Below are 15,618 nucleotides of genomic sequence, written 5' to 3'. Positions count from 1 at the left end.
AAAAAAAAAAAAAAAAGTAATCTTGAGTTGGGTTTCTGCCACACCAAAGAATTCTGACTAATAAACTATGTCACTATGTCACATCGGATTCTGTTTGAAAGTTGGCAGGGTAGTGATTCATGCACAAAACAATGATACTGGCTGTGTTCCACTATATACAAGAGTCATTTACAGATATGTCTCTTTCCCATTAGACTCAGCTCCTGGAGGGCACAATTCATTTATGAGCCCATTCTATGCCTAACGAGTAATTCACCTAGTACCTTGCACTTGGCAGGTATTCTATAAATATTTTACAAAATGAATTACTTCTCTTTGATGGGGGAAAAGACTGTGAGGAGGTAGGCGAATAGATACGGAGGAGCATATACCTGTACCTACCTATGACTGTCAGAATGTCACCCAGAGATTTCAGAGAAACTTACTCCCCAAAGGGGTAACAGCTCTATACCCACCCCGATCAACAGCTCACAAATCACATACACCAGGCTAAACTGCACAGATTGCTTCTCCCTTTGAACACCCAGGGGAAATAGAATGCAATGTTCTGTATAACACCAGGACAAATCACAGTGGACCAGTTGAGCTAGCCAAGCTGAACTTATTTTGCCCAAGAAGTCCTGCTCCATTATGGCAGAGACAAATCACTTCAGGAATGAGGGTGAGAACGTGCTTGCCTTTGTGTCCCCACCTGATGCAGACATATTAGAAATGTAGGAAAGCTACCATGTGTACAACCAAGGCAACGTACCAAACTAGGACCAGGACATACTCACCCAGTTGAAGAAAGATAACCGAAAAATGTTCAAAAGGCTACTACCTCGGTGGAAAAACAGTAACTAAATGGTACCTGAAAACAGCTAACCTTCCTCAAAATACCACGAGGCACTTCTCACTTAAAACTTTGTAAGTACGGGAATACCTACGTTTAAATCACTGACATATTTCTAAGAAGGAATGTATGAATCAAATTGATGTAATTTGCTTGCCTTTTTCAAGATTCTATGAAAACTTATATTTGAAGAATCCTACCTACAGTGAATGCTTTGAAAGAGCAAAACATTGGCCCCAGAGCACCTTTGTTATCTCGGCTCACTGCAAGCTCCACCTCCCGGGTTCACGCCATTCTCCTGCCTCAGCCTCCCAAGTAGCCGGGACTACAGGTGCCCGCCACCTCGCCCGGCTAGTTTTTTTGTATTTTTTAGTAGAGACGGGGTTTCACCATGTTAGCCAGCATGGTCTCGATCTCCTGACCTCGTGATCCACCCGCCTCAGCCTTCCAAAGTGCTGGGACTACAGGCTTGAGCCACCGCGCCCGGCCTTGTACATTAGTTTTAATTAGAGCAGGGAACACCCAGAAATCACTTTCAACCTGGACTAGGTAATGGGACCACCAACTAGCCCCCAGCACTGAGCAGGAGAGGATGATGTCCCTTGACATCTGCATGACTGTGGTGAGAGTGGATGCTTCAGAGGCAATGACTCTGGACCCGTCTGGGAGGTCACTGAGCCCATGCCTACCCCCTAAACGAGGCTAGGAGAGGACAGTTGGCCCAGCAGCAATAGCACTGTTACAGTTGTGTGCCAGGGAGCTATTTTTCTGCCTGAGTGAGCCAACCTCCTAACCAGAGTAGCCTTGGTTCCTACCCTACCGTGGTTTGTAGGATCAGCTTTTCAAAGGACTCTCTGAACTTCCCTTGGATCCTTCTAATGAATAAGTTTTAAGAAGCTTAAACCAAGTCAGGCTGGTTTCTGTTGCTGGTAATCATAAAAACCTCTACCAATTTATCTAAGCAACATGTAAAATGCATTAAGTACCTACTACGTGTCAAGCACTATTCTAAGTGCTTTGTGTGTGTTAATTAATCTGCACACAACCCTTTAGGTAGGTTCTGTTTTCTCTATTTTCCCGAGGTTTGGAGAAGTTAAATGAGTCATCCAAGGTTACACAATAAGTAGCACAGTCACGATTTGAACCTTCAACTTTATCATTGTGATAGAGTGGAAAAATAGGGGCTACCATATTTCATAGCTCCTCCCAACAAGAGATGGAGACTTCACTCTACTTTTTAAATCTTGGCTTGAAACACATGACTTGCTTTAGCCAACAGGACATGAACAAACGTGACATAAGCAGAGGCTTAAAGGGTACTTGAGTACTAAGGTTTACCCCCACTTGCTACTGGAAGAAACCAGGGCTTTAGCCTCACAGAGGATGGAGAAAGAGGACCTGCCAACCCACAGAAAAAGTAATAAATTGTATAAAGTAGTAAATTGTTATTTTAATCTACTAAGTTTTGGAGGCTTGTTACATAGCAAATGGTAATTGAAATAATCAAGTCTAGCCTAGCAGCTCATGCCTGTAGTCTCAGCACTTCGGAAGGCTGAGGCAGGAGAATTGCTTTAGCCTAGGAGGCCAAGGCTACAGTGAGCCATGACTGCACCACTGCACTCCTAGTCTGGGCACCACAGCGAGACCCTGTCTCAAAAAGAAAAAGAAAAAAACACTAAGCTATGTCCAGCAAATAAATATAACAAATAAGAACAAACAAAAATTTGAGGCAGAGAAAAGACCTCTTTACTCTTCCCTATTTTTCCTAAAGGACAGAAGAAGAAATGAAGTTGAAATTTCATCAGGGAAGAATATATTTAGACCAGAGGTAGAACTGGCCATGAGGAAGCCCATACGCAGGGACAAGGAGACTGTTCTCTCTCATTTTCACCTGAACTCAGGTTTCCAGGAATCATTTACTCACTGTGCTGCTTGCTCGGGAACTGCTTGTGCACAAGTACCATTCCACAGTCCAGGCCTTACAGTTAATTCTTCCAGGGCTTCTGCAGAAGACTTGTAAACAACAGGAGTCTGAAATGCTGAGCAGCCAGGCCAGCCCACACAGAAGTCCTTCTAGTGACTTGCCTTTCTTGGCTGTGCAAGTGGTAAACTCTCCACTAAAGACATCTGTTCAGAGACCCATCTGGCTCACAAAGCAGCTCTTCATGCCAAAGAGCAACAATTGGTGAAGTCAGAAAAGAAAGCCCTAAGATGGTGGGGGCAGCACTAGGCGGAAGGGAAAAGAAAGCTGGTTGTTCCAGGAATGTGCTGAAACCTCCCTCTCCTTGGAGCAGAAATAAAGTTAGAGCTCTTCATTGAAAAACACAGGGCATGCTCCATAGTAGGTACATAGTAGAGAAAAACATAGGACTACAAAGAAACACTGTATTAAGAGCAAGAGACACGGGTCCTTCGCCCAGTTTCACAAGTTGACTCCTGTGTGTTCTGGCACAAGTTAATCGTACATCCAACCATGTAACAAACCTTCAAAGAACAACTGTTCTCTACTATCATCTTCAGGACTGAAGATACATACACAGCAATTAGACATGTTCCCAGATTTGAAGAAACTTACAGGTTAATGAGAGACAAATAGATGAACTTCCTATTTTACACATATAGAAACCAAAGCTCAGGTTTTAATCACTCTGGTTTTTAGTTTCCTTATAACTCATATAAAGAAACAGGGAAGGCAATTAGCATTTGTTAGAGCTTTCTATATGCAAAACATTTTGCCAGTTGCTTTCCATATGTAATTTCTTAATCCTCACAGCAACCTCTGAGTAGGCACGCAGACTCCATTTCACAGAGGATGGGATGCCTTTACTCCACCAGACGCTCCTACAACACTGACCTCACTCGTCCTTCCACAGTGGTAGACTGCATATGTCAACTGCAGCCTAGAACATAACTCCGTGCTTAAGAAATGTTCATTTCTCCTCTCCTTTCAGCTACTCCTATTTCCTAGAAACTAATACATTAGGCCGGGCGTGGTGGCTCACGCCTGTAATCCCAGCACTTTGGGAGGCCAAGGTGGGTGGATCACAAGGTCAGGTGATTGAGACCATCCTGGCTAACACGGTGAAACCCCGTCTCTACTAAAAAATACAAAAAACTAGCCAGGCGAGGTGGCGGGCGCCTGTAGTCCCAGCTACTCGGGACGCTGAGGCAGGAGAATGGCTTGAACCCAGGAGGCGGAGCCTGCAGTGAGCCGAGATCCGGCCACTGCACTCCAGCCTGGGCGACAGAGCGAGACTCCGTCTCAAAAAAAAAAAAAAAAAAAAATTACCTGGGTGTGGTGGTGGGCACCTGTAGTCCCAGCTACTTGGCAGGCTGAGGCAGGAAAATGGCATGAACCTGGGAAGTGAAGTTTGCAGTGAGCCAAGATTGTGCCACTGTACTCCAGCCTGGGCGAAACAGAGCAAAAACTCCGTCTCAGAAAAAAAAAAAAGAAAAAGAAAAAAAAAAAGAAACTAGTACATTAAAATATTCTAACATGGAACTCAGAGGTCTTAAAAAGCCACAGATTAAGCACTAAACTGCTGGAAAAACTGTTTCCCCCTCAAACCAATGACTACTTCTTATTGATGCTTTCTTGTCAGTAGAAAGAGGACAAGATGGCAGCCAATACACTTAGAAAGCAGGTGGCTTTCTATATTTAGCACTCTTTTTTTCTTTTGGAGACAGAGTTTCGCTCTTGTTGCCCAGGCCGGACATGGCACAATCTCGGCTCACTGCAACCTCTGCCTCCCGGGTTCAAGCAATTCTCCTGACTCAGCCTCCCAAATAGCTGGGATTATAGGCGCCCACCACCACGCCCAGCTTAATTTTTGTATTTTTAGTAGATGTGGATTTCACCATGTTGGCCAGGCTGGTCTCGAACTCATGACCTCAGGTGATCCACCAACCTTGGCCTCCGAAAGTGCTGGGATTACAGGTGTGAACAACCATACCCAGCCTACAGTTAGCATTTTAAGTGTATACTTTCATGCATTTTCAAAAATGTTTACACCTGTGAACCTATTACCACAAACAAGATTTAGTATTTCTATTACTCCAGAAAAGTTCCCTTACGCACTTTGATGTTAAACTATCCCCACCTCTAGACCCTCAGGCAGTCACTGATCTGCTATATGTTACTGTGGATTGTCTGTTCTAAAATTTCGTATTAGCAGACTCTCACAGTATGTACTCTTCTGTACAGGGCTTCTTTCCCTTAGCATGTTTCTGAGATTCACTGAAGTTATATGTATCAATAGTTTGTTTTTATTGCTGAGTTGTACTCCATTGTTTGAATATATCAGTATATACCCACTCATCTGGTAATAAATATTTTTGTTGCTTCTAATTTGGGGCAATTATAAAACAAAGCTGCTATGAACATTTGTGTAACAAGTCCTTGCACGAGCTAATGTTTTCATTTATCTTAGGTAAATACCAATAAGTGCAGTTGATGGTGGTGTAATTTAATTTTAAAACAAATTTTAATACCTGTTTTCCAAAACGGTTGTCCTCTCTCTGAATGTTTTTAAGAATTTATTACTGGTGTTCAGCAACTTATTTTACAGCTTTACTGATATGTAATTTTCATATAATAAACTACATACACTTAAAACGTACCATTTAATATGTGTGTGTATAAAACCATCACCACAATCAAGATAATAAACATGTCCATCACACCCAAAAGCTTCCTCTTGTTCCTTTGTAATTATTTCCTTTCTCTCCTGCCCTCAGTACCTGGGCAACCACCGATTTGCATTTTGTCCCTAAAGATAAGTTTGCAGTTTCTAGAATTTTACATAAATGGAATCATGTGTATCCTTTTTTGTCTTACTTCTCTCATTCAGCATAATTCTCTTTAGATTCATCCAGGTCTTGTTGCATGTATCAATGGTTTCTTCTTTCTACTGCTAAGTAGTATGCCATAGTATGGAAATACCATAATTTATTTATCCATTCAATTGTTAATGGATATCTTTTGGCTATTACAAATAAAACTACTATGTACGTGTATGTACAAGTATCTGAATGGGCATATTCCTTCATTTCTTTACAGTAAATTCTAGGAGTGAAATAGCTAAATGTATATTCAGTAAATGCTTAACATCTTTGAAACTGATAAACTGTTTTCCAACATGATTATACCATTTTACATTCCTACCAGCAGTGTAAAGTATCTTTATTAAAGTTCTCCAGTAAAGTGTCTGTTCAAATCTTTTACCTATTTGTATTGAGTTGTTTCTTTTTACTAAGTTATAAGAGGTCTTCATCAAATATTCTAGACAAAGTTCTTTGTCAGATATATGTTTTGCCAATATCATCTCTTGGTCTGTGGCTTGTCTTTCCATTTCTGTCAGTGTCTTTCCACCACTCCCCACCCCCACCAGACAAGGTCTTGCTCTGTCCTCCAGGCTGGAGTGAAAGATTATGGCTCACTGCAGCCTCCAACTCCTGGGCTCAAGCAATCCTCCTGCCTCAGCCTCCCAAGTAGCTGGGACCATAGGCACACACCATCAGGCCCAGCTAAATTTTTCTTTTTTTAGTAGAGATGATGTCTTGTTATATAGACCAAGCAACCCTTCTGCCTTAGCCTTCCAAAGTGCTGGGACTATAGGTATGAGCCACCACACATCAGCCCTGTCAGTATCTTTTGAGAATCAAATATTTTAGGTATAGATAAAATTCTCAGTTGATTGATTTTTCTACCTAGGGCATGCCTTCTCCCATTTAAAAACTGCCAAAACATGGGTCACTAAGATAGTCTCCAGTGCTTTCCTCTAGAAGTTTTTATAGCCTTAACTCTTACAGTTAGACCTATGATCTACAGTGAGTTAACTTTTGAATATGGTATGTGGTAATAGGTAATGGTCAAGGTTCATCTTTGTGCATATGCATACCTAATTGTTCCAGCATCATGTATTAAAAAGATTATCCTTCCCCTATTGAACTACCTTGGAATTTCATCTGCCAAAAATCAATTGACTATACAGGTATGTGTCTAATTCTGGACTCTTCATTCTGTTCTACTGACTTATTATGTTTGTCTTTACACCAATACAACACACTATAACTATAGCTTTATAATAATTTTCTTTTTTTTCCTTTTTTTAAAGAGACAGGGTCTCCTTATGCTGCCCAGACTAGAGAGCAGTGGCTATTCATAGGTGTGATTCCACTACTAATCAGCACTGGAGTTTTGACCTGTTCCACTTCCAACCTGGGTCAGTTCACCCTTCCCTAGGTAACCTGTTAGTCTTCTGTTCATGGGAGGTCACCACACTGATGCTGAACTTAGTGCAAACACTAAGTTAATGCCCAACTGGCATTAACACACTACAGCCCAGAACTCCTGGGCTCAAGTGATCCTACCGCCTCAACCTCCCAAGGAGCTGTGACTGCAGGTGTGCACCACCACACCTAGCTATAATAAACCTTAAAATCAGGTAGTCTAAGTCCCCAGCTTTTTCTTTTCTCAATGTTGTCTTAGCTATTTCAGGTCCTTTGCATTTTCATGTAAATTTTAGATATAATTTGTTAATTTGACAAAAAAGGCTGCTGGGATTTTCAATATGATGGCTTTAAATCTACAGATCAATTAATATATCAATTGCCTACATAGCAATCATAGGGTTAGCACTTAACGCAAAACTGTTACCTTAACAACACGAGTCTTCTCATCAATAACATATTTATTCATGTCTTCTTTAAATTCTCCATTTATTTAGGCCTTCTTTAATTTATTTAGGTCTTCTTTAAACCTTCTTAGGAATGTTTTGTGGTTTCTGGTATTAAGGTTTTGATATCTTTTGTCAAATGTGTCCCTCAGTATTTCCTATTTTTTGATATTATGGTAAACAGTGTTTTTTTCTCACATCAATTCCCAGTTGTTTACTGCCAGCACAGCCCCTCCTTTCCTGAGACTCCAGTTACTTGTATGTTCATCAGCATGACATTGTCTTACCTGCCTCTGAAATTGGCCCATAGGTCTCATTCTTTTCTTGCCCTTTCCCCCAGACTCCAATTACATGTAACTTAGACTACTTGAATCTTGTCCCACAGGTCTCTGAGGTTCTGCTCTTTATCTCTTTCTAGTCTTTTCCTCTTTGTGCTTCCGTTTCTATAGCTCTATTAAAGCATCTTCAGGTTAACTGGTCCTTTCTTATGTAGGGACTAATCTGCACAAGAAAATCAATTTTTCACTTCAGATACTGAAATTTTCATCCATAGAAATTTCACGGTTCTGGCCAGGCACAGTGGCTCACACCTGTAATCCCAGCACTTTGGGAGGCCAAGGCAGGTGGATCACGAGGTCAGGAGATCCAGACCATCCTGGCTAACATGGTGAAACCCCCTCTCTACTAAAAATAAAAACACAAAAAAATTAGCTGGGCGTGGTGGCGGGTGCCTGTAGTCCCAGCTACACGGGAAGCTGAGGCTGGAGAATGGCCTGAACCTGGGAGGCGGAGCTTTCAGTGAGCCGAGATCCTGCCACTGCACTCCAGCCTGGGCGACAGAGCAAGACTTCGTCTTAAAAAAAAAAAAAAAGAAAGAAATTTCACGGTTCTTTTTATCCTCCATTTCTCTGCCTATATGCTCATCTTTCCCTTTAAATACTTGTGCATATATTTATAACATCTCTTCTGTTTTTTTTTTTTTTTTTTTTTTTAAGTACAGATGGGGTTTCACTATGCTGCCCAGGCTGGTCCACCACGCCTGGCCTCATATCTCTTAAAGTCATTTTCTGCTAATTCCATTATCTCTTTCATTTCTGGATCTCTTCCTACTGATTGATTTTTCTTTTGGTATGGCTTGGCTTTTCCTGCCTCTTTGCCAGTCTGGTAATTGTTTTTATTAGATGCTGGACACTGAATTTGAGTGTTTGGATTCTGTTGTCTCCGAGTGTTAAACTTTGTTTTGCCATGTTGTTAAGTAACTTGTAGATCAGACTGACCTTTCAGAGACTTTTTTTATTGGACAGCTTTTAAAAACTTTTCCCTGGAGCCAGTTTAACCTGGTAACTAAGGTGACTTTTCTGGGGTCTCTATTGCGTTTCATTTATGTTCAATTATGGCTTTCCATTCTGAATGGTTGGAACTTGAACTTCTCACAGCCCCGTGTAAACTCCGGGAATTGTTCAACATATAGCTCCTTGGTAATTTTCTGTCCGGTCTGATGGACTTTCACCCTGCACATGTGCAGATCAGTATTCACCAACAGACTCGAGGGGATTTATATGCCAGATGCAGTGGCTTATACCCGTAATCCCAGCACTTTGGGAGGCTGAGGCAGGAGGACTACCTGAGTCCAGGAATTTGAGACCAGCCTGGGCAACAGAGCCAGATCCCTACTCCACAAAAAATCTAAAAATTATCCAGACGTGGTGATGCACATCTGTAGGCCCAGCTACTTGGGAGGCTGAGGTGGCAGGATTGCTTGAGCCTGGGAGTTCAAGGCTGCAATGAGCTGAGATCGAGCCACTGTACTCCAGCCATAGTAACAGAGCAAGTTCCTGTCTCAAAAAAGGGGGATGGGGGTGGGATTTAAGAAGTACTTCCAGGCAAAAAGCTGAAGCAATCATAGGGATTACTGCTTCTGTTTCTTATCTCTCACTGATCACAGTCCTACCTTATCTGTTCAGAGTCTGATTACAACTGTTTCACATGTATGTTTTTCAGTTTTATAGCTGTTTATGGTGAGAGGGCAAGTCCTTCACCAGTAACTCCTAATAATTTCAGAAGAGGAAGTCTAGTTTTCTTTTTAAATGTTAGCTCTGAGTTTCCTCGGCTCTTGTCAGAATAGTGGCTAGTTTTGTTTTTTTTTTAGACAGAGTTTTGCCCTTGTTGCCCAGGCTGGAGTGCAATGGCGCAATCTCGGTTCACCGCAACCTCTGCCTCCCAGATTCAATCGATTTTCCTGTCTCAGCTTCCCATGGGATTACAGGCATGCACCAACACGCCCGGCTAATTTTTTGTATTTTTAGTAGAGATGGGGTTTCTCCATGTTGGTCACGTTGGTCTACAACTCCCAAACTCAGGTAATCCACCCGCCTCGGCTTCCCAAAATACTGGGATTACAGGTGTGAGCCACCGCGCCCAGCCAATAGTCTGTAGTTCTTAACAATGCAGTTTGACAGCCCCAGGTTGAAATTAATAGATGCACAAAACTGAACCATATGTACAAGCTGTAAGCTGGTCATGCAAATTCCAACTACAAGTCTATCACGGACAGAAATTTTTCAATATTTTGAGAAATTTTCCCTGGAATGAGAGGGAACACTTGTACAACTTTCTTCTTTGTGCTTCATTTTCTATTTCTTTCCTCCTCACAAATCCCACTAGGGACAAGCTGCCATTACTCCTCTTTCTAGACAGCCCACCTAGCTACTCATTCTACCCCCAATGCACTGTTTCCCAAAGTGTGGCTATGGACCACAGCATAAGAACTAGCACTTAAGAACCAGTGTCTAGCACATCATATAACATGGATGAACCATGAAGACATTATTCTAACTAAAACAAGACAGTACCTAAAGGACAAATACTGCATAATTCCACTCATATGAGGTACCTAGAGTAGTCAAACTCATAGAGATAGAAGGTAGATTGGTGGTTTCCAACGGATGGGGAAAGGGGGAAATAGTGGGGTTTTTTTTGTTTTGTTTTTTTTGAGATGGAGTCTTGTTCTGCCACCCAGGCTGGAGTGCAGTGGCACAATCTCAGCCCACTGCAACCTCTGCCTCCCAGGTTCAAGGGATTCTCATGCCTGTCCTCTCAAGTACCTGGGATTACAGGTGTGTGCCACCACGCCTAGCTAATTTTTGTAGTTTTAGTAAAGACGGGGTTTTCACCATGTTGGCCAGTCTGGTCTCGAACTCCTGACCTTGGATGATCTGCCCACCTCGGCCTCCCAAAGTGCTGGGATTACAGGCGTCAGTCACTACACCTGATGAGAGCTGTTAAATAGATACAGAGCTTGAGGTCCGCAAGATGAAAAAAGTTCTGGAGATGGATGGTGGCGATGGCTGCACAACAATGTGAATATACTTAAAGCCTCTGAACTATACACTGAAAACTTGAGAAAATGGTAAACTTTATGTATATATTTTTTTACAATTAAACTTTTTTTTTTTTTTTTTTGTTTTGGAGACAGAGTCTCTGTTGACCAGGCTAGAGTGCAATGGCATGATCTCAGCTTACTGCAACCTCTGCCCCTCAGGTTCAAACAATTCTCTTGCCTAAGCTACCTGAGTAGCTGGGATTACAGGCATGTGCCACCACGCCCAGCTAATTTTTGTATTTTTAGTAGAGACAGGGTTTCACCATGTTGGCCAGGCTTGTTTCAAACTCCTGACCTCAAGTGATCCACCCGCCTCGGCCTCCCAAAGTGCTGGAACTACATGCATGAGCCACCATGCCCAGCTAATTGCCTATTTTTAAATTTTCAGGTCCCTGTGCCCTACCCCAGACCTACTGAATCAGAACACCCTCCAACACTTGCAAACACTGTCATAATTAAGTGACCTTGACCTGAAAGCTCAGTATCTGGAAGAAGTAAGACTAACAAAAAGAACACTAGGGGAGAGAAGGGGGACGTTAAAAAAAAAAATGCATCCAGGAGTCAGCCATGTCAAAGGTGGCTCCACTTAGTGCTCAGCTTGCTCACCTGTGATGTATCACCTACTCTATGGGGTTTGTAAGCTGTCCATTCAGTTCCACCAGCCCACCCTAGTTCACTCATCCCCTCTTCAGCTCTCCTCCCTACACCAGTCACTGTTGACAGTGCTGCGGCAGAAGGGACATGGCCGACAGCACTATGTTTACCAATTTCCTGTTCTCTGGCTTCATCTTTTTAAAAAGCAACTATACCAAGGTATAATTTATATACTATAAAATGCAGTCACATTAGTGGACAGTTGACTTTCAACGAATGTATATACCCATGTATCCATCACCATTGTCAAGATGTAACATTTGCCCTTCCCACCATCTTGGATCCTATGGAGGTCTGCTGGGAACAGGACTTCTAAAAGGAAATATGTGGAAGGCTGTGGTGCAAGGCCATTTTTACTGGCTATAAGCAGGGTATCTGGAACCAAAGGGAGCAGACAGTTCTTCCTAAAGTTGAAAGTGTTTATGCCCGAGATGAAACACAATTCTATTTGGGCAAGAGATGCGCTTACGAATACAAAGCAAAGAACAATACAGTAACTCCTGGCGGCAAACCAAACACCACCAGAGTAATCTGGAGAAAGGTAACTTGGGCCCACAGAACCAGTGGCATAGTTTGTGCCAAATTCTGAAGTTCTCTTCCTGGTAAGGAATTCAAGTGATGTTGTATCCCTCAAGGATTTTTTTTTTTTTTTAGACAGAGTCTCACTCTTGTCACCCAGGATGGAGAGCAGTGGCGCGATCTCGGCTCACTGCAACCTCCGCCTCCTGGGTTCAAGCCTCTCCTCCCTCGGCCTCCTGAGTAGCTGGGATTACAAGCACCTGCCACCACGCCCGGCTAATTTTCTGTACTTTTAGTAGAGACGAGGGTTCGCCATGTTGGCCAGACTGGTCTCGAACTCCTGACCTCAGGTGATCCGCCCGCCTCAACCTCCCAAAATGCTGGGATTACAGGCGTGAGCCACCGCGCCCGGCCCCCCTCAAGGATTTAAACTAATGAGAAGTCAATAAATATAAGTGGATTTGTGCTCTTGGAAAAAAAAAAAAGATGTAACATTTGTGTCACCCCAAAAAGTTCCTTCATGCCCCTTTAATCTCTCCCTAGACCCCTCAGGCAACCACTGATCTACTTTCTGCCACTATGGATTTGTTGTTATTCTCTCTGTAATTTCATATAAATGGAAATAGTTTGGGCTGTTTTGTGTCTGGCTTCTTTCACTCAGCATAAATGTTTCTGAAATTCAACATTACGTGTATCAGTAGTCTGTTCATTTTTATTGTTGAAGAGTATTCTATTGTATAGATATACAACAATTTGTTTCTCTCTTTGCCTGTTGAAGGATATTTCAGTTGTTTCTACAAGAAATACAGCTTCTTTAAATATTTGTGTGGATATATGTTATCTTTTATCTTGGACAAATGCCTAAGATGGTATGCTCACATGGTTAAGTCTATGTGTACCTTTATTAAAATAAATCAGTTTATTTCTTTTTTAATGTGTTTTGTTGTTGTTCCAGTTGTTGTTTTGAGACAGCATCTTGCTCTGTCGCCCAGGCTGGAGTGCAGCAGTGCAATCTCAGCTCACCACAACCTCCACCTCCTGGGTTCAAGCAATTCTCCTGCGTCAGCCTCCCAAGTAGCTGGGATTACAGGAGCTCGCCACCATGGCTGGCAGCTAATTTTTGTATTTTTAGTAGAGACAAGGTTTCACCATGTTGGTCAGGTTGTTTTCGAACTCCTGACCTCATGATCCACCCGCCTGCCTGGGTCTCCCAAAGTGCTGGGATTATAGGCGTGAGCCACTGCACCGAGCAATAAATCAGTTTCTTTTATAGCAAAACTCATATGCAGCTGGCCAGTCCTGACTTTGGGCATATGCACAATCTAGTCCAGTGAAAAGTGACACCGGAGACTGGATAACTAAGTTCTGGCTGAGGCTCTTAGCTGGACTTCCAGGGTGACTATGACTATGTCCATCACAGTTACAGGCAATAGGTGTAGCAAGACCAAAAAGAGGGTAGGAATTGCTGCCCCAGCCACCAAACTAAACAATGACTTTTAATAAAAGATTTAACATGTTATTAAAAGGCTTTTACATGAAAACAAAACGTACAAAAAAGAGGAAGCAACAACCTTTGGATTATATCTAAAATTCAAAGCACAACAACTAGCAAATAAATTCTTACCTCTGTGCATGATCTTGTGCTTCTCCCTCAGATATGTCAGGCCTTTTATTACCTAGAGGAACGGGAATGTAAAAGAAGACAAAATACTGGTGATTAGAAAAATAATCTATTTTAAAATACTCCAGGAAAATACTTCATTTATCATTATCACAAATTTGCCCTCCATTTTTTTTTTTTTTTTTCCAGACAGAGTTTCACTCTTGTTGCCCAGGCTGGAGTGCAATGGTGCAATCTTGGCTTACCACAACCACACCATCCTGGGTTCAAGCAATTCTCTTGCCTCAGCCTCCTGAGTTGCTCGAATTACAGGCATGCACCACCATGCCTAGCTAATTTTGTATTTTTAGTAGAGATGGGGTTTCTCCATTTTGGTCAGGCTGTTCTCGAACTCCCGACCTCAGATGATCTGCCCGCCTCCACTTCCCAAAGTGCTGGGATTACAGGCACGAGCCACCGCACCCAGCCCCTTATTTTTTATTCTTTTGTTTCATTTTCTTAGCCTGCCTTATCAAGCAACCATCTTTTTACATAGTATATAGAGTTGTTTTGTTTTCAGACAGGGTCTCGCTCTGTCACCCAGACTGAAGTGCAATGGCACAATTATGGATTATGGCTCACTGCAGCTGAGTCTCAAGTGATCCTCCCACCTCAGCTTTCCAAGTAGCTGGGACTACACGTGTGCACCACCACGCCCAGCTATTTATTTTTTTGTAGAAGTGAGGTCTCATCATGTTGCACAGGCTGGAGCTGAACTCCTGGGCCTCCCACCTCGGCCTCGCAAAGTGCTGGGATTACAGGTGCAAGCCACTGTGCCTGGCCCCTGGTTTTCAAGACACACAGATTTTAATATAAAGGAAGTCACATTTCTCATTCTAATGCGAGAGAGACAACAGTGTCTATAGACTCCAAACAGGGAAGAGTCTACTGAGAAAATGCCACTTTTTAAAATAAACTTTCCCCTCATTGACTTCCCATCTTCCTTTCTTGTTCATTTCCTACCAACTCATTAACTTATCAATGAGGAACTTAGAAGAAAACCTTCATAACATACTCACAGCAATGCTAACTTTTCCTAAAATTTGTTCAGGAATTCTTCCAGCTTTCTTCAGGACTTGATCCAGAGAACCTCCATCCTAAGAATGAGAATACCAGACCAGTTAGTGACAATGTTTCCAACTATTCTTTCAAGGGATAAGTTTCGGGAAGAAAATGAATCTTTAAACCTCATGAGGAAAGTGAATCTCAGGCAAATCCTCCTAAAAGGTTAAGAGTAAGCACCCATTGGTTTATTGCTGACATCAAATATGGTATGAATGCAAACCACTGTGGGAGGTTTCAAATAACAACTCTAATCCCATGAATATCATTCAATTACTAATTAAGTAGTCACAAAAAGGCCTGATTTGCACTGAAATAACAATATAATATAGTGGTTTGGGGTGCAGGCTCTAGAAGCAAACTATAAATGTGAATTCCAACTCTATTGCTTACTATCTGGGGAACTTGACTAAGTAACTCAACCTGCAAAATGAGGATAATAATCACTAGGCTATTATAATAATCACAGGGCTATTTAAGGATTAAACCAGCTAATAGATATAAAGCACTTAGAACAACATATGGCACATAATAAGTGCTCAACAAATGCTGGCCATTTTATCACTATCATGTATGTCACAAGGTACATTTGGTATTGTGCTAATAAATCATAATTATCAATCCAAAGAAAAACGTCATAGAAAGCAATAATTCACTCCACAAATCCTACAAAGTACCACAGACTGTGTTAGCTTCTATGGGGGTCAGATATATGAAAAACAGCTGGTTTCTGCCCTCAATACATTTACTAACAGGGGAAATATGCAACTTTCAATAAAATATAACTGTGGTATTATTTATATTTATATATATATATATATATATATATAAA

The 15,618-nt window shown here is 41.9% G+C and overlaps 1 protein-coding gene across 1 annotated transcript in view; it reads right to left on the bottom strand.

Annotated features, from left to right (window-relative positions):
- The window catches only part of MAP2K1 (mitogen-activated protein kinase kinase 1), a 130,156-nt gene that overhangs the window by 43,219 nt on the left and 71,319 nt on the right, over nt 1-15,618 (bottom strand). The window contains exons 4-5 of the mRNA XM_011968489.1: nt 14,744-14,821; nt 13,689-13,740 (exon numbers count right to left, since the gene is read on the bottom strand). Of these exons, the coding sequence (XP_011823879.1) occupies nt 13,689-13,740; nt 14,744-14,821 (130 nt within the window). The remainder of the gene's footprint in view (nt 1-13,688; nt 13,741-14,743; nt 14,822-15,618) is intronic.

The sequence above is a fragment of the Mandrillus leucophaeus genome, unplaced genomic scaffold, assembly GCF_000951045.1.
Source record: "Mandrillus leucophaeus isolate KB7577 unplaced genomic scaffold, Mleu.le_1.0 Scaffold12, whole genome shotgun sequence".
Taxonomy (NCBI): Eukaryota; Metazoa; Chordata; class Mammalia; order Primates; family Cercopithecidae; genus Mandrillus; species Mandrillus leucophaeus.
Note: the sequence above shows the minus strand (reverse complement) of the source record. Positions and strands in the feature narration are given on the sequence as shown.